At 39.8% G+C, this 23,424-nt stretch overlaps 1 protein-coding gene across 2 annotated transcripts in view; it reads right to left on the bottom strand.

Annotated features, from left to right (window-relative positions):
- Window positions 1-23,424, bottom strand: part of Nalcn (sodium leak channel, non-selective) — a 332,253-nt gene that overhangs the window by 100,718 nt on the left and 208,111 nt on the right. For both annotated transcript variants that reach the window (XM_045146251.1, XM_045146252.1), the window contains exon 15: window positions 17,056-17,130. In XM_045146251.1, coding sequence (XP_045002186.1) covers window positions 17,056-17,130 — 75 coding nt within the window. The remainder of the gene's footprint in view (window positions 1-17,055; window positions 17,131-23,424) is intronic.

Genomic DNA, 23,424 nt, shown 5'->3' with positions numbered 1-23,424 from the left:
ATTTCTTTCTACTCTCTAACCTTAAGTTCCTCTGTGCCCTTCAGCCAGGCTTATTTTGGCCAAGTCACAAACATCTCCCGTGCAGCTAACTCTAGAATTCACATGGGCATCCAGGTTTTATCTCATTGTGACTCCTTAAGACTATTTTACTAGTTACTATCTTAGTTTTGTCCCTTTAAATATCTCCTTCAGGACGCCAGAAAATAGGAAAAATGACATTAATGTTCCTCGGCTTTTCAAAGAAATTTCAAGACGAGCAATTATTTATGGAAGAGATACCAATCTTCTAATCATGGTATGAAATATCTTCCAATACCTATGGACTAGCGTGTGGTGTTCTATCTTTCTAGCTATGTATATCTTCCTGTATTAAGATGGTGAAGCTTTAGTGACTGCAGGGCTGTTGATTGCACAGTGGCCACACTCTGCACATTTCCACACTGAACACAGTGATAACACTTTGGTAAGAACAGAGAAGACAGCATCAGCAACGACTTCAGACAGGCTGAAGTGGGTCATTTTACTCTATGTCTCATCACTCTATTATTCTTGTCTGGAGTTCTTTTATTTGTTTGTTTGTTTATTTGTTTGTTTATTTATTTATTTATTTATTTATTTATTTATTTATTTATTTATTTATGTGGTTTTTCAAGGTAAGGTCTCACTCTGGCCCAGGCTGACCTGGAATTCACTATGTAGTCTCAGGCTGGCCTCGAACTCACGGCAATCCTTCTACTTCTGCCTCCCTAGTGCTGGGATCAAAGGCGTGCACCACCACGCCTGGCTTGGAGTTCTTTAGAATATGTACAATAAGTCCATTCAATGTCAGATGAGTTACTTTGCTGCTGAAGACAGCAGAGGAGAAATGACAAGCTGTAGTGAACTGTCTCACAGAAACAAAATCATCTAAAGTGTTTGACTCACAATGAAGTATGCGATTCCAGCATTTTAAGGTAAAAATGCATCACTACACATTCAGGGGAACACATGTATGATGCAAAGCTTCACAGGTGGATGCAACTTTGATCACAGGAACATTCTTCTGTGTTTGTTGTTCATGATATTATTATGCTATTCGGGTTTACTTCAGAAAATTCTTATCCCATTTTAAAAAAACCCAATATAGTTTTGAAAGAATTTTAAACTCATATAAGAGTTCCAAAAAATACATAGTTGCTGTGTACCCTTGATCCAGATTTTTCTTATGTTAGTGTCTTACATAGCCATAGGACACTTACCAAACTAAGAAATTAACCGTGGTCAAACATTCTCAGCTATAGTGTAGGACTTTCTTGGAATGACCAAGCTTTTACATAAATGCCTTTTCCTGTCCTAGAGTTGTATCTGGTACGCAATATGCACTTTATGGTCATGACTCGTATATTCCTCATCGCTATATCAACAATTCTAATTTTCCTAGTTTAATGACCTTGGTGTCTCCAAGAAGAAGCACTCAGAGAGTAAGTAGAGTGCTTTGCATGACCTCTTTGTCTGTTTGTCTATCGCAGATCATCTGTCTGCTCGCCCAAAGCAAACCGAGTTGGAACTTGAATTCCTACTCCAATCCAGCACCACAATCTTCATCTGCCATCTCCTCTTGGCTTATTTGCAACTTTGCTTTTTCTGACAGTGTGAAATCTGCCTCTCACAAACAACAGTAAATTTCCTATTTATTTCCCCTTAACTGTACTTATAAAGTTGTGCAAGGATGGCGTTCAGCAAACCTGAAAGCAATGTAAATTACAGGACGTGTATTTTGGTCTGTCGTCTCTATGTTGGGTTTGGATCTTGGCAGTGTTTTATTTCCTTAGGTAATTTCTTCTTTTGAAAAACAATCACACATTTCTAAATATGATTCCTGCGAGTTCTTGTGGACCATGGTGGAGTTGTTCAATTTTGGATCCTTTGATAAAAGAGCTTATAAGATGCACTATGAAAATTTACATTAATCAACATATTTTATGCAAAACAGAATGGAAGTAGGACTAACACTGAATCAAATAACATGCATATAAGCTTCTCATTTCTTAGAAACAATCTAGGTTACTCTTTTGTTAATATCAGAATGTAAAATATTCAGTATTCCTCTGTGTGTGAGAAAGAGAGAACTCCTGGTATTAGAATATTGGCTGCCAAGCCCTGCAGTGAGCAAGTGCGCCAGGCAGCATGTAAGAAAAGGCAGATAATGAAATCACTCATCCTATTCTACAGCAGTAAAGGGAAAAAACACCAGGCTGTATTTGTAGTTAAACCCTGTCACCTTTTGGTCATCTTGGGTTATTAAGTCCAGCGCTCTTTTGGCTGACGTCCTCTACATCCGCCTACTCAGCTTCACACGTGACTCCTGGTTTTGAGCTGGGGGAGCGGGAGACATGTCTGCACTTTCATGGTTTCATTCTTCTTTCCTGAGGGTATAGCTTTTTTTTTCTGAGGATAGCTTTGCTCCAGCTTTCCACAGCCAAGGACATTCTAAGGGCTCTTCCCTCAGTCCTCTCTCTGCCTAAGAATACCTCAGTCTTCTTGCCTCTTTCTAAGTATTTACCATGGTAGTCATTGAGAAATATAGCTTTTTAAAAAGAGATTTATTTATTTATTAGAGATAGAGATAGAGATAGAGAGAGAGAGAGAGAGAGAGAGAGAGAGAGAGAGAGAGAGAAAGAGAGAATGAATGGGCACACCAGGACCACCAGCCATTGCAAATGCACCATGTGCATCTGGCTTTATGTGGGACCTGGAGAATTGAACTTGGGTCCTTAGGCTTCGTAGGCATGTGCCTTAACCCCTAAACCATCTCTCCAGCATGAGATTTCCTTTTTTTTAAAAAAAATAATTTATTGATTGATTTATTTGCAAGGAGGACAGGAGAGTGAAAGACACGCACACACACATAGAATGAATGAATGAATAAGAATGGGTGCTCCAGGGCCTCTAGCCACTGTAAACATACTCCAGATGCATACAGCACTTTGTGCATCTGGCCTTGTGTAGGTACTGGGGAAATGAACTCAGGCCATTAGGTATTGCAGGCATGTGCCTTAGCCACTGAGCCATGTCTCCAGCCCGTCACCGAGATTTCTATACTGTCCATGGTGATGGAGAACCAGTAGGAGATGAGGTCTCCCCAGAGTCAGTCTTAGAAGTCTTCTTGTCTGTTCTTGAAATGGCTGCTAGTTCTCTGGATGGCCTCCCCCAACAAGCTCTAGACTGCATACAGCATGTTTACCACGCCCTCATTCCGGTCAGAAGGAAGCCACCAATGTCTTTCAACAACTTTGTTCTCTGCCTGTGGGTATTCCAGGCAGTCCTACTGGCTCACCAGCTCAGCCAGCTTCCAGAATTTTACTTCCACAGCACCTACTAAGTTATTTTCTAAAAGCTGTTTTTGCCATCTGCCTCTGGCAAAAGTAGGAATCATCTCTCCATGCGCCCAACACTCCTAATACCCGGCTGTGCACCTTGGCTCCTGAAGCCCACTTCTGTCAACTTGGATGGCCAGCCAGGCAGGTCAATAGGGGACAAGGGCCACTCTGCACCTATTGATCATTTCTGAAAAGTACAACTCTGGCCACAGTCGGTTCTGGTTCACCTAAGAAGCTAAAAAAACTTAGCTCTAAGCTTTTAGGGACCAATACAGACAGTAAGATGAAGTGGCTCAATCAAACATGCGTTGAGCTGTGTGACTATTCAGAGAGTGACATAGTTTATTTCCTATAACTTCACAGTGAAAAAAATCATAGGAAATGGTAAATTCTGAGAGTAATTTATGTCACTGAAAAGAAATGGAGGCTAGAGAGGGGGCTTAGCAGTTAAGGCACTTGCTTGTAAAGCCAGAGGATGCAGGTTCAATTCCCCAGTAACCACATAAAGTGAGATGTACAAGGTGGTGCATGTGTCTGGAGTTCATTTGCAGTGGCTAAAGGCACTGGAGTGCCAATTTTCTGTCTCTCTATTAACTAAGTAACTAACTAAATAAAATATTAAAAAGTGAGCCAAACATGGTAGCACATACTTTTAAGCTCAATTCACAGGAAGCAGAGGTGGAAGGATTGCTGTGAGTTCAAGGCCACCCTGAGACTACATATTGAATTCCAGATCTGCCTGGACTACACGGAGACCCTAACTTGAAAAACCAAAATAATTAATAATAATAAGGCAGGGATGAGGAAAAAGAGGATATCAACACATGATGTATCCATGTGAAATATGTTGTCAATAACAATAATAATAATACTTAAAAATAGTAAAAAGAAAATAAATGGGTATATGGTTTTTGTGACTTTTATTCTTTCATGTTCACTCATAGGCAAATGAAAAGCAATGCTGTCTGACATAATTTCTTACCATGCCCTAGGTTTTCATTGAGGAAAATTAAAGAGCTCATAAACTTACAGTCCTGAGATGCCAATGCTTATGCAAAGGTCAATGTCAGTGCCAGATCCTGACACATAGCTCTTCATCATGGTGGGGCTGTCGCCCTGACCACCATGGTGCTGAATGTCATTTTACCTGTGCTGAGAGGTCTGAGTGGGTGGAAAATTAGCAGCATATATTCAGCACTGAGCAGAGAAGATAACAGACCCATTTACATTACAAAAGTCATCCACTAGAAATCACAATAAAAGAGAAGAGACAGCGGACATAGAGAATATATCTGGGAATAGCGTGCGCAGCTAAATTCAGCCCCAGGGACACTAGCTCCCAACTCTGCTGCAAAAGATTTCGTGACAGGCTAGACTTCAATGCCTATGGTGCTAGGAAGACAGCCTAAATGCCAGTTAAGATGGAAGAAATCAATGACATGTGACCATATACAGGAGTCGACTCGTGTCGTGAAATTAGAGAAGTCACATCACATCTGAAGATACAAGTTGGGCAAATCAGGGTGCTCAACTAGTGAAGTCTACACAAATATTTCCAAATCCTAAAACCACTAATATGAAACACTCCTGGTCCCTAATATTTTGAAAAGGGACATTCAATCTGTATTCAAATTAGACGAGAGCAGATAAGTTATTTGCTCATTCTTATTTTCTTTAAGCCAGATGCAGTGTCTGTACATAGCAGGAATTCAAATATTTGATGAGGAAATGAACAAACAGCTAGCGAAAATGCTTTATGAAAGTGGAACAGCATTTGGCACTACGCAGGCAAAAAAAAAAAGAGAAGCAGACAGGTCGAGTGAAGCTTAAGTCCACAGAGGCAGTGACGATGCCTCCAATGTGTTCATGTTTAATATTTAGGTCTGCGCAGGGTAAGACTCATTATTCCAACTTCTCGTGTCAAGTTGTAACACAGTCACCAATGTGCCTTTTTGTAATTCAACAACTGTCAAACACTGCATAAAACTGAAAACCAATTGTCTTGCTTTTATTTATTTTTTTCTTCAGGGAAGCCAAACAATCACATTTTCCATCGCCTGTCACAGTTGCTGAGAAACAAAGAATACTGTTTGGGTGTTCTGACATGATCAGCCTTGCTGTGGTTTAGAAGCCCCAGGCAGGAAGCTCTTTAAGCACCTTGTGCTCTTGATGAAAGGAAGCCAAATGAAAGAGTACCTTCGTAATTAAGGAGGGAGCTCTTTTGGATGGAGTTAATTGTGACCTTCTGTAGTTTGGGTACATTTTTCCCCCTGCCAACCTCCCTCTTCATAAAACAAAATAAAAAAATCACAGAGAGTTTATCCTATAGGATATTATGAAAAACTAGTAAAATTGATTTTGCATCCCCACAGTGACACAACCAAAAACCCTCTGCTGGACATTTGAAAAGACAGTCTTAAGTGTGTAGTTTCATGTTTGTTCAATGGAAAGAGACTTGACTAGCCTAAATAGAATACCAGTGTATGAGACAAAGGAAAAATTATAAAGTACTATGCGTTAAGGGGAATCTGGGCCAGGCACAGCTACATACAATTAACATTTGGAAGAGCTTTTAAGCTTCCACGATTGTCTCAAACTCAAAAGCTTTTGGGGTAAATTCAGGACAGAAGAAAATGACCCCAACTGCTCGAAACACTGCTCTTGGCTAGTCTAGAATTCTTCTGCTTCATACTTACAATCTCTCAGCTATGTGATTTCAGAAAGTTTCTTGCCAAAGAACAAGGCATTGAAGATGTTCGATTTCTAGAATTGATACTATAAAGTCTCCAAACCCAGATGGATTAAGAAGACAGAAATTTACTGTCTTATAATTTAAGGTCTAGAAATCGGAGATCAAGATGCCTATAGGCTAAGTTTCACCTCTAGGTGGTCCAAAAGAACTTCTCCTAGCTTCTGTTGGTGTAGCCAGCCCTTGACTTTCCCTACAGACACATCACTCCCAGCTCTGTCTCCTTGGTTATGAGAGCTATCTGTGTGTGTCCAGGTCCCTTCTCTTCTTCTTACAAGAATGCCACTCATACTGAGTTAGGCTCACCCTCGTAGTCTCATGTGTATTTAATGACATCTACAATGCCCTCATTTTTAGTTAACTCACATTGACAGACACTAAGGGCAACTACAGACCTTTATGGGAGCCGCAATTTAGCTCATCTCAGGAGAACATACAGTCTAACAGGTTCCTCTCCCACTTTGATCTGGCATCTTGGGTCTGAGATTTTTGTCTATTTGACCCATCCCTCCAATCTTCCTTCTGAATTTATCTCTACAGCTCTAAGCTGTTGCATTCACGTTGATAATTGGCACCCCACGATCTGAGCTTCTGATGTGTCTTCTTGGCTTAAACCCTGTTCTAAAGAGTTCTCAGCATTAGTCATTCTTTAAACTAATCTTGCTGCTGTTCATGTCTTAGTATGACATTGGAGTTTATTGTCCAAATGTTGAACATTGCTGAAGCTATTTAAGAAGTCTCAGATCAAGTGCTATTTAAGATGCTCTTTTTAAAAAAATTTTTTGTTTTATTTTTATTTATTTATTTGAGAGTGACAGACAGAGAGAGAAAGAGGCAGAGAGAGAGAGAGAGAGAGAGAGAGAGAGAGAGAGAGAGAGAGAGAGAGAGGGAGGGAGAGGAGTGTGGGCGCACCAGGGCTTCCAGCCAATGCAAACGAACTTCAGACGCGTGCGCCCCCTTGTACATCTGGCTAATGTGGGTCCTGGGGAATCGAGCCTTGAACCGGGGTCCTTAGGCTTCACAGGCAAGTGCTTAACCGCTAAGCCATTAAGATGTTCTTTTGAGCTTATGGAAAGTTATGAGCAAACTGACAAAAGGAGTCTTCTCCAACCAAAAGACTGACAGAGTAACTTCAAGTGCAGTTTGATTGAAGTAATTGTTCAGGTAAAATGTGGAGTGTCTTGACTCTCACGTACTGGTAATAGGGTTATTATTGGTCCTCTACCTCCTGGGTAGCAGAACACTTCCTGCAGCCGCAGGAGCCTTGGAAGTCTGAGGCCTCTCACTATGTGTGTTCCCACCTATTGACCCCAGCGTGTTGTACAAATACTTTCTGCATGCACGAATGGGAAAATGTTGAGCAGCACAGTAGTAAATGGTGTTTGCAAAGCTAACAAAATTAAGATCAGGGAGGAACTGGCCGAGAATCTGAGAGGCAAATGTGGACATTCCGTTGTCATGCCCTCAATGGTCTTTCATTCCTTATTTCATTCAACTATGACATCCAAAGTCCTAAATCTGCTCTTACTGCCACCACTAAGCACCTTTTCATTAACATGCTAACCAACTTTAAATTTTAAAAAGTGTAGTAAAAATATGTAAGATATTTCACCATCTCATCTATATTTACTATGAGTGTAATGATGTCAGTTATAATTACAGTGCTGAATCACAGGTCACTAGAATTTCCCCATTTTGCAAACTCCCTTTATGCCTATCCCCAGCATCTAGTTATCAGTCTTGTATTTTCTGTGTCTATGAAGCTGTCTACCTAGATGCTCATGTAAGTGCGAACACATAGCATAAATTGTGTTTGAAAGCAACAGGTAGAGAGAAAGAGGGAGGGGGGAGAGAGCGAGAGAGAATGGGCACACCAGGGCCTCTAGGCATAGCAGACGAAATTCAGATGCATGTGCCACCTTGTGCATCTGGCTTACATGGTTCCTGGGAAATGGAGACCTGAACCAGGGTCCTTAGGTTTCACAGGCAAGCCCTTAGCTGCTAAGCCATCTCTCCAGCCTGTGACAATTGATTCTATTTAGCATTATGGTGACAGGATTCATCTGTACTGTAATATATACCAGGCTTTCCTAACTTTCCTACCTTCATGCCATCTTCCTCCAACTCCATTTAGCTGGATAAGCATTACCTCACCAGTTCACCTTCAGATCCTAGATTCTCCCATACTTGTGAGAAACATCTCTGAATTTATTGTCTCCATTAGATACACCAAGACTTGTCACTTTTCACATGAGCCTACAGTTCATTTCAGGTTAGGGACATTGCATATATATATATACATATATCTATATAATCTGTATCTATTTCTATATCTATGTCTACATCATCTATATCTATGCACATCTATACATATATTATATATCTACATCTATGTATATATATTCATTATATATCTATATTTATATCTAATCTATACCTACATCTATATCTAACATGCTATCTGTAGCATAGTAGAATATCTATACCCTGGCTTAGGGCTATAGAGTCAAGTATAAAAGGGCATCTCAGGTGAACTTAGCCTATGCCTTTATGCTTGGAATCATGCTACGTTTGTCCTTGTTCTCAGCATCTAGTGATTGCCGCCTGAGTTTTCTGAGTGTGATTTGGGTTCCATTCTGAGCATGCTCCCACAGAGTTGGAGATACGTCATTCTACAGAGAGGCTATGAATTTTTTCCCTCTCACTTTTCAGAGACACTCCTCAGGACTAATGGAAGAGCGTGGTCATTGGCAGGGCAGAGTGGCATCTTTTCCTACGGACCCTGGCTTAGAGCCAGACCGTTATGTTGTTTAGACTCAGACACTTCCTGACTACATGAACTGCGGAAAGACATTTACTCTTGTGAACTTTAGCTTCCATGTTTTTAATATCCAGACTTACATTTGGTAATTTAATAAGAAGTGCCTATACCAGGAAGTATTTCATAGGTAACACCGGTTATTGCAGCAGTTCTATTACTCACTTTCAAGTTGTATTAATTTGAATTCACTCGTGAAAGATTTGCAGCATTGTGGGATGTGGCAGACTTGACTCAGCTCATGTGATATGACAAGTGTTTAGCTGAATGGCATCTGGGGTAGTTTGAATGTATGTCTTCCATACACTCGAGTGTTTTATTAAAAGTTTGTAACTTGGATCTCCAGCTACATGGCTGGAGGAGATGCCACTGGGGGCCAATCCTAGGTCCAGCTGAAAGGTGTGTTTGGGGGTGGATCTGACTCCAGCCTATTGGTGTGCAGACAGGTCTGAGCTTTGGCAGGGTCCTGCTTGCTGTCAGGTTTGTGTTTGTTGCTGTTGGTATTTTCTGGCTGTCTGGTTGTTTCTCTCTGTTTGGATTGTCTGGAAGCAGCTTCTTCAAGCACTGATGGAACTTTGCCCTGGATCTACAGTCTTGAAAACAAAAGCCCTTCCTCCCATAAACTGTGTCTGGGTTGGATGTTCATCCCAGCAACGTGGAACTGACTAGAACAGTATCTTTAATAGTAATTCTTATCTCCCAGCCAGGGTCCTAAATTTGGAATGAGCTGAATATAGGAAGCAGAACAGAGATGCTAATTAAAGCTCCAGAGTGTTAGAGTGCACTGATCCAAATTCCAATTTTGTGTGTGTGTGTGTGTGTGTGTGTGTGTGTGTGTGTGTGTGTGTGTGTGTGAGAGAGAGAGAGAGAGAGAGAGAGAGAGAAGGTAATGGCTCATGGAATTGTCATGGAGGTTGGGAAATCCCATCGTCTTTACTACGTAAGCTGGAGATGGTGTGGCTTGAGCAAGCTGATGGTGTGGGCTCCATCCTGGGTAAGAGGGGCCAAAGGAGGCTAGGGGACAGGGAGAAATCAATTGCCTAACTCGAGCAACTAAGCGGAGTGTGAGTTCAACTTGCCAGTATGTTTTGTTCTAGTTGGGCCTTCAAAGAATTTGAAGATGCTCCTCCTGGCACTGGGAAAAGGATCTGCTCCATTCATCTCACCAGTTCAAATGCTAATCATCCACAGACACCCCCACAGATGCATCCAAAATACTGCTTGACCAGCTATGTAGGCATCCATTAGTTCAGTCAACCCAGCACATAAAATGGATCACTATTCAAGGAAGGCTCAAGAAACATATTAACATCAGCTTACATCTATATTAAAAAGAATACAGTATTTTTTAAAACTCCCATTAATTGGAGAGAAAAACATCTTTATGAATCCACCTAATACTATGCAGTGGACTCTGTCAAAGGGCAGACATCATCACAGAGCTCAGATGAGATAGAATAAAGCTCTGGAGGGAAGACTTTAATTTCATAGCTTTACATTTAATCTGTTGCTACTATCTCTACTTCCATTCTCAATGATTCTTCCCTGAGGCAATTCTCTGAATTTTTTTCCTCATAGTTTAATGAATTTTATACTGCTTAAGAGAAAACCCTTTATATCTTTCTTGCACTAGATTTGCAAAAAAGAAAAAGTCATTAAAGCCATACTAATTTTCAAAATTTGTCAAACTCCAGCCACCTTCCCCAGAGTTATTGATACACTACTGAGCTTCAAGGTCATCCTGTTTTACTGGGGCTCAGACAATCATTTTAGGCCGAGGTTTCCTTTTATTTTTCCATCTTAAGCTTCTTTGCCACCAGACATGGCTTCTCAGCAGCTCACAACAAGCATTCAGAGGATCCCATCTTTAGTGAGTTTGTTGATTTCCCATAGGTGGTGAAGTGATTTCCTCCTCTGAATTGATATTCCAGCCTAGAAGGGGGTTGGGAGGCTCATAAAAGGAATTAAGCAAAATTTACAAGTCTCAGAAAGCTGAGATTATATAAGATTATACAAGCAGGAACCATTGCCAGGGAGGAGAGATGCTCCAAGCATCTGGACCAGAGCACCTCAAAGTCATTGTGGGAGCTCCAGGGATGCAGCTTCCATGAGACCTTGTCCAGGCTGAAGAAGGATTTTCATTGACGCAACTGCCTTTGAGTCATCCAGACTCCAGTGGGAAACCCTAATACACTGACTGGTTCACTAAGCTACACTTGGGGGAATTATGTCTTTTGTGTCTCCTTGGCATGCTATCTAGGGTAAATAGACATTTGTTCACGTCTCTACAGAAAAGGTCATACAACAGTACAGAAAAAAAAAAAAAATATATATATATATATTATGTAAAGATACATAATATAGTTACGTGTTTTTATGTCATGATTATAATAAACTATCATCTGCAATAACATATTTTTAATGTTTAAAATATGTATGCATATCCTCCAGGTCCTGTACTGGGTAGTGAGGATGCTGAAAAGAGAATCATGCTCTCTACTTAATTAGATGCCAGGCATGTGTATGCTGCCAATTCTGAAAATGATGTCAATGCTCTATGGCTATTGGGAAGCAACCATGTCTTAAATGTCACATGCATAGAAGGCAAGAGGGAAACTTTATATAGATGCAGGACTGGGGAGGGTTTTTGGAACATTATTTTGAAGCACAACAAAGAAAAAGCTACTATAGTGATCACCAGTGTATAGGATGGTAGTATTTTGGAGAGGTGGTGGTGGAAACAAGACTTATATTGTAACCTCTCAAATTTTATCACTATGAAGCTATTTTATTTCCCCATATAAGTCCCCTTTAAAACAAAACAAAACTCCACAACTTTCCCCCACCAAAATGTTTGATTAATCTTACTAAGAAATTCACCATTGTTTTTTCTTCCTTAAAGAAAAACGTCCTAGGTGAAGGGACATCAGAGCTTTAGCTTTAAACAGGGCTGTCTGGTTGAGAGTATTCAAGTTGAAATTTTGGGGCTGGAGGGATGGCTTAGCAGTTCAGGTGTTTGTCTACAAAGCCAAAGGACCCAGGTTCTATTCCCCAGGATCCACGTAAGCCAGATGCACAAGGGGGTGCACACATCTGGAGTTCGTTTGCATTGGCTGGAGCCCTGGTGTGTCCATTCTCTCTCTCTCTTCCTGTTTTTCTCCCTCTTTCTCTGATAAATAAATAAATAAATAAATAAAGAAATAAAGAAAGAAAGAAAGAAAGAAAGAAAGAAAGAAAGAAAGAAAGTTGAAATTTTGGACAGCACGGGTGATCTTGGGTAAATTCATGTTTCCCATGGGCCTTCCTGAGGTGTAATGCATGACTGGCCTGCCCTGAAGCATCTGATGAGGTTCTGTAGGTTCAGCAACTCCTTGCCTATAGCCCAAGAAGGTCTCCCAGGAAAAACTCACAGTCTCACGGAGACCACACAACGCGAGACTGTCCTCAGGGGGCTCTTCAGCTGGCAGAATCTGATGTCTCCAGATGTTCAGAGCCTGAGCTTACTGTGTTCCCAACTCTGAGTGTCAGCACAGGCCTGGCGGTCACCACGGGGTTACATTCCCAGGGTTGCTAATTGCACTGCTTCCTTCTGTCCCTTGCCACCTTGGCCAGCACCAGTGTGGCATTTCTTCTCCCAAGCAGGAACCGCTTTCTCTCCCTTTGCCCCACTCCACTTTTTCAAGCTTAACAATTCCATCTGGGAAAGAATGGGTCCAGATTGCCATGACTCTTGAAAAATAGCTTGGAGCCATCGTTTAGATCGTATGAATGTATATATTATCAATACGTAAAAATCTCCGGAGACGTCACTGTCATGTTAATAGTAGCTAAAAGTACATGTATGTGTTTGAAGAGAATCGTGACTCCAAGAATGTCACCAGAAGCAGCCTTTGTCATCATGGGGAGGAGTCATAACGTCAGTGTCTCTGACTATAGCATATCTTGTTTGAGGGGAACCAAGGAATTATCTTGGTTAGTTCTACTGAGCTTGCTTGCTTAATTCATCTTTACCCCTTGTGCTGGTTTGATTCAGGTGTCCCCCATAAACTTAGGATGTTTGACCTGTTTAAATCTTCTATTGGTTGAATATTTCTTTGCTATGTCCATCTTCTGCAGTGTGAGTATTTTGTGCCATTATGAATTTTGGGGGATGTTTTGGTATTATGCCTCAGTTAAAAGATCTTGGATTATGGGAATAATTTGAACATCATTAGGATTGACAAAAACTATGGGGATTTTTAAAGTTGGACTGAATGAATTGCATCATTTATGGTCATCAGTTTATGGGAAACAGGGGAAGATTGTGGTGGTTTGATTGTCCCCCATAAACTTAGGTGTTATGAATGCTAGGTTCTCATCTTATGGAGATTTGGGAATTAACACCTCCTGGAAGCAGTGTATTATTGGGGGTGGGCTTATAGGCGTTATAGCCAGTTTCGCCATGCCAATGTTTGGCACACTCCCCTGTTGGTATTGTGTACCTTATGTTGGCCAGGGAGTCATGTTTATCCTCTGCTCAGGCCATCATTTCCCCCTGCCATTGTGGAGCTTCCCCTCAAGTCTGTAAGCCTAAATAAACCTCTTTTTGTTCCCACAAGCTGCTCTGGGTTGGGTGATTTCTACCAGCAATGCGAACTTGACTGCAACATTCCTCCACAGTTATGTGAGGATTATAATGATATTATTCATTAACAATTAGTCCTGTAAGTGAGTATTCACTATATGACTCATGATTGGTGTTTGTATGACTTCAGTTGATTCAATACCACTGAGCTTTCCAGAATCCAGGCAAATTGCCTGGGTTCCAATTCAAACTTTGTCACCTGTTGCATGTGTGACCTTGGGGAATTTATTTAACTTTATTGTGTCTTATTTTCCTCATCTGTAAGATGGATGTAATAATAACTGAAAGGCTGCTTTGAATAATAAGTGTAAGGCATGAGCATCCAACAAACATTACCTAAGCTGCAGGAACCTCCACACTAATTCGTAAGAACATAATACAAAACAGTAGTTTGAGCTGAGCAAAGACAGAAGTGGGAATTTGTAGTTCTTTCTATAACTTGAAATATTAAGATTGGCTTCTCTGTACAGATCCCTTGTTTTACTTTTTATCTGTGAGTAAGTAGTAAAAGAAGACAATGTACATCTAAATTATAAAGACTGGATCTCAGTAGATGGAAAATGAATGCATAAATATTTCATGTGACATTTGCATTGGAGAGTTAAAGTAATCTGCAAAAAACCAGATTTTCAGGAAACCTCAAACTATTAAGCACTTATGTATGAAGGTATATTAATACATTATCATATGTGTGTATATGTGTAGAATTTCCTTGAAATTATTTGACCCCAGAGATCAAGGTCACTGAAAATGAGGAAAGCAAAGAATATAAAACAGACATGAGTTTTAAAGCTTGTGAAACACAAAACATTCTTATGTGAAAATGGAAGAAAGTGTACCATGAGCTCAACAGATTTCAAGTACGAAATTGCAGGAGTTTCAGGTATGAAATAAAAAATGTATTTACTCCATGTGAAACTTTAGTCCAAACATAAATAATGACCAATGTGAAAAGCAGTTATGCAAATGGAATTGCTGCTTTATTTTCACTTGGGTTTTCAGTACTCAAAAATCTGTAAATACTCAATGAAAGTAGTGTACATTACAGGCTAGTTTAATTCGACAATCAATTCTGATTTGCAGAATTTCACTAATATCTGACAAGTGGCAAAATAAAACAATCAAGACAAGAGAATTATTTAGCGTGGCTTGACTTTAAGCTCACCATGTAGCTGAAGATGGTTTTGAAGCACTGATCCTCCTGCCTTTACCTCCCTACTAGCATTACAGGCATGTGACCTTATATGTGGTTTAAAAACACATTTTTAATTATACATACTAAAAGTGAATATATAGCCATATTTTTATTTAAATTTTGGAGTTCAGGAAGAAAGTCAGATGCCAATTAAGGTCCTAACTTCTTTTTATTGTTGGTGTTGCACATTGAGTCAGTTAAAAATAAAATGAATACTTAAAGTGACTGTTGGATATATAAATGGCAAAAATAAGTTTAAGTAGGCAATATATGTATATATATATATATATATATATATATATATATATACACACACACACACAAATTAAAGTACTAAAAGAATCAAAACTGCAAGATATACTTATGTTTAAAATCATAAATTAAAAAATTTTGGCTGGAAGGTGGCTCAGCAGTTAAAGGTGCTTATACTTGAGTGTGAGTTTACCCTGAGACTACATAGTGAATTCCAGGTCAACCTGGGCAAGAATGACACCCTACATCAAAAAGCCAATAAATAAATAAATAAATAAATAATTTGCCATATATAAATTAATTTCTCGTCCTTATAGCAGAAAATCTATTTTATAACTGTGGCCTGGAATTATGTGGTATTTTATTTAGCCAGTGATTATTTAATCCCACACTGAATCTGGTAGTAGGAACGCTCAAAAAAAAAAATGGCACAGTTTTCATTTCTTGTGTAGAATTTTGACACAGTCTATTAAATGATATTCAGAAATCTAAACCTAATAAGTATGGCATAGAGGTAAATCCACATATAAATTCCAGATCAGGAAGCAACAGAGTTTTATCGGTCATGTCAAATTATATGACTGATCAGTTTTAATTCTGAACTCACAGAGAACATATTTTTCTACAAGTAGGAGGCACATAAAGTATTTTGGGTCACATAAGATAACATTCTAACTCTCAGTTACAGAGCTTCTCACTAAGCTACACACTGGAACTGTCCAGAAGCAATTATCTCCACCAAGGACATATTGTCTGTGTGATTTTGAAGAACGAGCCTGAAACCTTCCTAGATAATGTCATCATAGAAGTATTTATGTCAAATTATATATGTTTCCCCTCATGGATACCCTTGGTGAAAAGCAGTGGCTTTGGAAATAACACTAATAAATTTTAAAGACTAAAGGAACCATTAGAAATGATATTGTAAGAATAAAATTTTTTTTTTAATTTTTATTTATTTATTTATTTGAGAGCAACAGACACAGAGAGAAAGACAGATAGAGGGAGAGAGAGAGAATGGGCGTGCCAGGGCTTCCAGCCTCTGCAAACGAACTCCAGACGCATGCGCCCCCTTGTGCATCTGGCTAACGTGGGACCTGGGGAACCGAGCCTCGAACCGGGGTCCTTAGGCTTCACAGGCAAGCGCTTAACCGCTAAGCCATCTCTCCAGCCCAAGAATAAAAATTTTAATAGGTTTTTTTTTTTTTTTTTTTCCTGTTGGCAAATAGGCAACTTTGGAAAATTCCAAATGTTTGGAGCCTTTACATGATTCCAAGCGAATTGCTTTACAGCCTTGGCTTTGTTTGTTAATGACTCAACTCATCTTGTATTGTTCTAAGCTAGAAAAACTTTAACCTAGTGTCTCTCTCCTTCACCAACTTTACTACTCAGCAGAGCTTAGTATCTTTTCCCACTGTCCTCCATGTAACACCAGTGATGGAGACAGCTAGTAGCTTCTACTTTCCACCTCTCTGTCATTGACAACATAGCCTCCACACGTTTCCATTTTTATTTTAGTGTGTAATTTTCACTGCCCTCATACCGTCTGTTTTTATATATATCTGGGCATACATTTGATTATTTATTCTATCTCATTTTGTGATTACTGTGGGCACCCAGGCTAAATTTTCTTTTAGTGTCTAGAGGTCAGAAAAGCTGATATTTAATATTTTTATTATGCTGACCAACATTATATACAATTATGCAAATGACAATCTTGTCCTTAGTCATTTGATTTCTAAAAAATGCCTTCATCTCATGGAAGAAGAATGGAAGAATCTAGTCTATTAAACTATACACATCATACTTTTACTTTAAAATAACAATGTTAAGTTATTCCTAGGATACTTATGTTGTAGTAGAAAAATTCTCCTGTTGATATAGATAAAAGATGAATGTAAAATGAACATCATTTTGCCATTTTGAAAACTCAGACTGCACTAGCTATGAAATACTTTATTTTTTGCTTTGATACTCAAATTTTCAATATTACTGTAAGCATTAGGTTTGCCTTTATTTTTAAATTCAGCTTATCCCAACCTCCCATGCATTACTTACTTGTTTAAGCTTCTTTAGATCTTCATCAAGTTCTAAGTTGTCCAAAATAACAGCAACAAACAAACTCAGGAGGATCTATAAAATGATTAAATAACAATGAAAAACCCCACATTATAGGTATCAAAATATTATATATAATGCAAAATATCTACTCAAAATAATATAGTTGTCAAATTTGTTAAGTGAAAAATAAACATACACTTCTATATCATTGCATAGGCACCTCAAGGTGTTTGTCACAATTGCATGAACGTAGATACACATGTCAAAATTATAAAGGAAGTATTAGTGTGTTTTGTTTAGAAAGAAAGTTGAAAAGGGAAATTTAGAAAACAGTTTTTCTCACTTAACAATTCTACTACTGAAACTAACCTCAGAAACTACTCTGAAGGGTGGATGGAAAGCTAAATACAAAAACGTGCTAATTCGAGGGTTGTATGTCGATGTGCAACACTGAAAAAATATACAACCTTGTCTAAGTAGTTAGTGTGGTTGTAGAAGTCTCTATGATAAAACGCATGTAGCTGTTAAAATTCCTATCGAGGCAGCGAGTGTCCAAGATGGCCTTCAGTGTTATTGTGAGTTGCTATTCATGTCCTTCTGTGGTCTTCTCCACATTGAATACGGCTGGACTGTGTAACTGGGTTACAGAAAGGATCATGTGATTTATGAGTTGAGACAATATAAGACACGGTGGGTTTCACACTACTCTCTCTGACTCAGGTGGAAGACAGGTGCTGTGTTTTGAGGGCAGAACCATGAAAATGACCATCTGTTGATGAAATGAGACATCGTACCACCACCCAGCAAGGATCTGAGGCCTTCTTTCAACAATCATGCAAGGGACCTAAGGTTCCTGACTGACAGAAACTACGTGAGATGATGAAGTCTTCTTTGTGAATAAGTGAGTAGACTATGGATAATTTGTTACATAGAAATAGACAACTAATACAATGCATGTAATTTTACAGTATTGAAAATGCTTATGTTACAATATTAAGTGTGAGTACATATGTGGTAGAATTTGAGCTATGTGTAAAATTGAATAAATAGAGACAACGCTGGGCCCAGGCACTTCAAAAAATGTAACAGTGTCTACCTCTGTGTGGTAGTAGATCAAATGACCTTCCCTGCTGTTTATGTTTCAGAATACTTCCTAAACTAAACTAAAAAAAAAAAAAAAAAAAAAAAGGCTGGAAGGATAGCTTAGCACTAAAGGCGTTTGCCTGCAAAGCCAAAGGACCCAGGCTCAAATCCCCAGGACCCACGTTAGCCAGATGCACAAGGGGCACATGTGTCTGGAGTTCGTTTGCAGTGGCTGGAGGCCCTGGCGTGCCCATTCTCTCTTTCTCCCTCTTTCTCTGTCCACTAAATAAACAAATAAAAATAATTAAAAAAAAGACACATGCCATTTTTCAGAACACAGGAGAGAAAGCAAGCAAACGTACACTGGCATTTAAAAATATTGAAATTTCTAGTCCTTTATTTGGAATTCCCCAAGTCTCATTCATGTCACTGTCTCTCTCTTTTTTTTTTTTTTTACTTCTAATTTGTATTCCTTTCAATTTTCCTCTTCACAAACAATTCCCATTTGTTAATATTAGCTGGCTGAACAAGAAGGTAAAAATGTTAAGACAATGTAGCTGTGACTTGGATATACCAGAGAGCTAATTATGCCCATTATGCTAGCTCTTTTCCAGGGATAATAGGGAAAATAGTGGCAGGATCAGCTTGGCTTGGGACTAGTGTCGGCACAATCTTTGTTATTGCTACATCCTTCGGGGTCACAGTAGAACTGGAAGATAGTCTATAATGGCTCAGAGTAGAGGTTTCTCCTGAAACTACCTTATTTGGCACAGCAGCCATTTTGAGAATAGCTGGCATTGTTCTAAACTGGACATCTTGAAGTTCACTCCAGGGTGAGAACCTTTCCCCTGAATGTAGTGATCCCAAACAATGTTTGCAAAGGAATCTACCTTTTATCGTAATGGCACTCTAAATTTTGGGGTGCCCCTGAAGGCCTCCCAATAGCAAGAACAGCCTAAAACTGAGCATATGAGTAGTTATTGTTTCATATCCTGTAAACACAAATCTAAAAGGGGGAATAAAAGGCCTTGAAAGGTGGTGTTATTAACTGTACATTCGTTCTCTTTACCTTTGACATATATATAAAACACATGAAAATATATAAATTCACATAAAGATAATAATAATTTATAAATAAGTACAAATAAAAATACATAATATTATATGTAAATATAATAAAGAAGTAAGACCTATAGCTTTAAGAAAGATATATATTCTCTCTATAAGCTAGATAGATAGATGATATATAGATAAATATGATAGAGATCAACAGAAATGGAATTGAATCAAATACGTTCACAGGTAAATCAAGGAAGTTAATTTTCACACATAAAATATATATATATACTATATATACACATATTTATATAACTTAAAGGTATATTACCTTTTAAAAGCTATGAGCCTTACTAGTTTACTATGCAAGAATGGTTTTCTTAAGGACTTTGGAGTTGTCTCTTTAAATTGCAAACAGCCATCAAAGAAGAAATCGCTTCATGTCCTTTTCTTGGCAGGAGGGTGGGATTCACCTAGGCATCTGGCTTCAAGTTATAAAATGACCCGTTTGCCCTGGAGACAGGGAAGCTCTACTTGTCTTCAAATGCAGGCATTGAACTCCCACAGATGGCCTCCACAATCACCAGGCGAATTTCCAGTGAACTGTGTATACTAGGTAACAACATTCAGCCTTCTTCCTTAGGGCAGGCTATTTTTATCCTGAAAACACGTGTATGATGCAGTGATATATGGCTGGAATTTCCTTCTGTCTTTTCCTTGTGAGGTGCTCAGTGTGGTTTGGTTCAGAGTAATAGAACTGTTTTCTTTCCCTGTTGCCTTTATGGATAGATGGTCTAGTGTAGGTCAGCATATTTTTAGGTGTTTTCTTAACACAAGCCCGAGGTCAGGCTACTTCAGGACAGTGAGGTGATGTTATCAGGTTCAATTCAAGAAACACTTCAGGGGACTTTATGGATGTGTCAGGCACAGTCTGATCAGAAGCATAGTTGCATGATTACACCCACTTCCATGGAGTTTATAGTCAAATACAGCAGGCTGAGGTGGCTTGTGGTCAGACACCTGGGTTAGCAAACAAGGTCTATCTGCAACCAGCTGTGAGGCGATCACTAGCCCATGGGGAGTTTCAGCGCCATAATATGTAAAATTCTACTGATGCTACTAATAATCACTGAACGCATTGAATCTACCCCACTTTTCTTTTCCCTTTTGACCCTCTTCCAACAAACCTGATGCTCATGAGAAAATATATAGGCACAGGATGAGATATGTAAAAATTAACTTTCTTGATTGTTTTTGCAAATGAGTTTGATTCAGTTCCATTTCTGTTGTTCTCCACCAGACTGAGTGGGCTGCAGTGGGGCTCAGTTACATTAGGGCACAGACTCACTTTCTTCAGTGTGGCCTAAGGCCAAACACATACATATATATCATTAGGTATCTGGTCCATTGTGAGCTCGAAAAGGCGTCCTTCATTCCCCACCAAGGATACTTATGATGTTTGTTTGAAGGGGCTTTGGGCTTTTAATCTGCCGATGTGACTACCAACTTAGTTCTGGAAGGTCCTGTTAAGATGCCTCATGTCCAGTGACATTTTCTAAGTGCAGTTTTCAGAGCTGCGGAGGTAAATGCTGGAGCAAAAGCTGTGGCTTCCAGGTAAGAAATTGATTCTGTAATACTTCTGAAGACCACAGGTCCACAGTGTAGCTGTCAGCCTACCTCCCTCTAAACACTCCTTCCATCAAAGAAGCCTTCCTTGCTTCCTCCACCTTCAACATTCCCAGGCTTGTCCTAGACCAGTCTCTTGCTCCATCATCACATCTTTCTCTAGGCATTTTATACTTTTCAGTTTTCCACGAGAACATTTTTCATGAGATTTAGGATCTACTTGGACAACCCAGTCTGATTGCATCACAAGATCTGTAATTTAATTATATTTGGCAGGACCCATTTTCCAAAAGTTTTGGGTTTCAAACAATTTTTTTTTAAATTTATTTATTTGAGAGCGACAGACACAGAGAGAAAGACAGATAGAGGGAGAGAGAGAGAATGGGCGCGCCAGGGCTTCCAGCCTCTGCAAACGAACTCCAGACGCGTGCGCCCCCTTGTGCATCTGGCTAACGTGGAAACTGGGGAACCGAGCCTCGAACCGGGGTCCATAGGCTTCACAGGCGAGCGCTTAACCGCTAAGCCATCTCTCCAGCCCCAATTTTTTACTTATTTATTTATTTATTTGAGAGACAGAGAGAGAGAGAGAGAGAGAGAGAGAGAGAGAGAGAGAGAATAGGTGCACCAGGGTCCCCTAGCTACTGCATTCATATTCCAGATGCATGTGCCACCTTGTCCATCTAGCTTACATGGGTACTGGGGAATCAAACCTGGGTCCTTAGGCTTCACAGGCAGGCATTTTAACTGCTGAGCCATTTCTCCATCCATTGTTTTTGAAATCCATTTTATGTATTAAATGCATCTATCTAATGAAGCTACTTTAAACGGGCTCTTGGGAGCAAAGACCAGACAGTGTGAAGCATGACTTGACAAGAAGAGGTGATCACCTAGCACAACTGCTCTCAACTCTTAGAAGAGTTTGGAAGTCCTACATTCCTCATGGAACGAAGGGAGACATTCAGGACCTCTTTCTGCCTATATCTTGTAGGCATCTGCCTAGAACCATTTTTGCCTAGGTGGGGCCCCCAATAATGCAAGTTACCTGTATGAGTTTAGACACATGTGCAGACAGGTTTTGACAATCCCAATACTCCCAATAGGAACTAGCACTGAGACTGCCTCTGTGTGTCCATCAGTTTCCATGGAAACCCTCATTGTCCCTCATTCCCCTAAAAACATCCTTATTATTTGCCCAAAGAGGCTGAAATATGCAGGAAACTAAAACAGAACTGGTGAGTGAGGCTGTGTATGGGTGAAGATAGAAAATGAGAAAGTAAAGATGACTCAGTCGGCTGGAGAGATTGGCTGGTGGTTAAGGCACTTGCCTGCAAAGCAAAAGAACCCAGGTTCCATTCTCCAGGACCCACATAAGGCAGGTATACAAGGCGGCACATGGGTCTGGACTTCATTTGCAGTGGCTAGAGGCCCTTGTGTGCCCCCTTTTTCCCCTCTATCTGTCTCTTTCTTTTTTCTTAAATTTATATTTATTTATTTATTTATTTGAGAGCGACAGACACAGAGAGAAAGACAGATAGAGGGAGAGAGAGAGAATGGGCGCGCCAGGGCTTTCAGCATCTGCAAATGAACTCCAGACGCGTGCGCCCCCTTGTGCATCTGGCTAGTGTGGGACCTGGGGAACCGAGCCTTGAACCGGGGTCCTTAGACTTCACAGGCAAGCGCTTAACCGCTAAGCCATCTCTCCAGCCCATCTGTGTCTTTCTCAAATAAACAGATACAAATAGACTATAAAGACAACTCAAATATCATGAATTTCGTAGTAGACTGCCTGAGGTTTTAGGTTTCTGAGAGCTGACCTGTGTGTGTGAATCAGTGGGGTCTCACTTAGTGCTGTGAGGCCATGATGAAGATCCCGAGGAAGCGCTGGGAAGGTACTGAGAAGATACCGAGGATGCAGTTCCAAGGTGCTGAGGCAGCAAGGCATCCCAGAGGCCTCAGGAGCATGTGGCTCATTCTGGGTCTGTGGAGTGGGTGAATCTGGCCAGAGCCCAACTTTCCTGGAGGATGCTGGGTAAGTTGAGGGTGGAGGCTGGGCCACGCCTTTCTTTGAGTATCACAACACAATATTAGGAGGTGATTAAGGAGGTTGTCATCGTCATGAAGTGATGGTAGTAGTTTGTTCTCTGTTAAGCTTCTCCTTTCCCAAGTTTTGGGATTTTGTTGTGTTTGCTTTTGCATTTACTACATCTAATATCGCCACTTCAGATGAACTCATTAAAAAATAAATAGGATGAAAGACAGTTTGATCAAAGGCGATTAGGTTTAGAATATTTCATTACCGTGTGTTAAAAGTAATCAGTATAGTTCATACACTCATCTTAGAGGAAAGACAAAATGTCACCCCCAGAGCAAAATGAGCAGACAGGATGTATGCTTATCACTTTATTTTTTGCCAGAGCTGAGGTTGGCTTTTTTAATAGAGGGGAGAAGGCAAGGTTCATATAGTAAAATCTTTGGCCATTTCAGAGAAAATTCACACAGGCCTTTGCCATAGGAAGCCCCAGTTTACAGGATTGAGAACATTTTGAGAGAGATCGTTAAGCAACAAATTTAAGATTAATCAAAGACAAGGTTTAAAGTTTG

The sequence above is a fragment of the Jaculus jaculus genome, chromosome 3 (assembly GCF_020740685.1).
Source record: "Jaculus jaculus isolate mJacJac1 chromosome 3, mJacJac1.mat.Y.cur, whole genome shotgun sequence".
NCBI classification, from domain to species: Eukaryota; Metazoa; Chordata; class Mammalia; order Rodentia; family Dipodidae; genus Jaculus; species Jaculus jaculus.
Note: the sequence above shows the minus strand (reverse complement) of the source record. Positions and strands in the feature narration are given on the sequence as shown.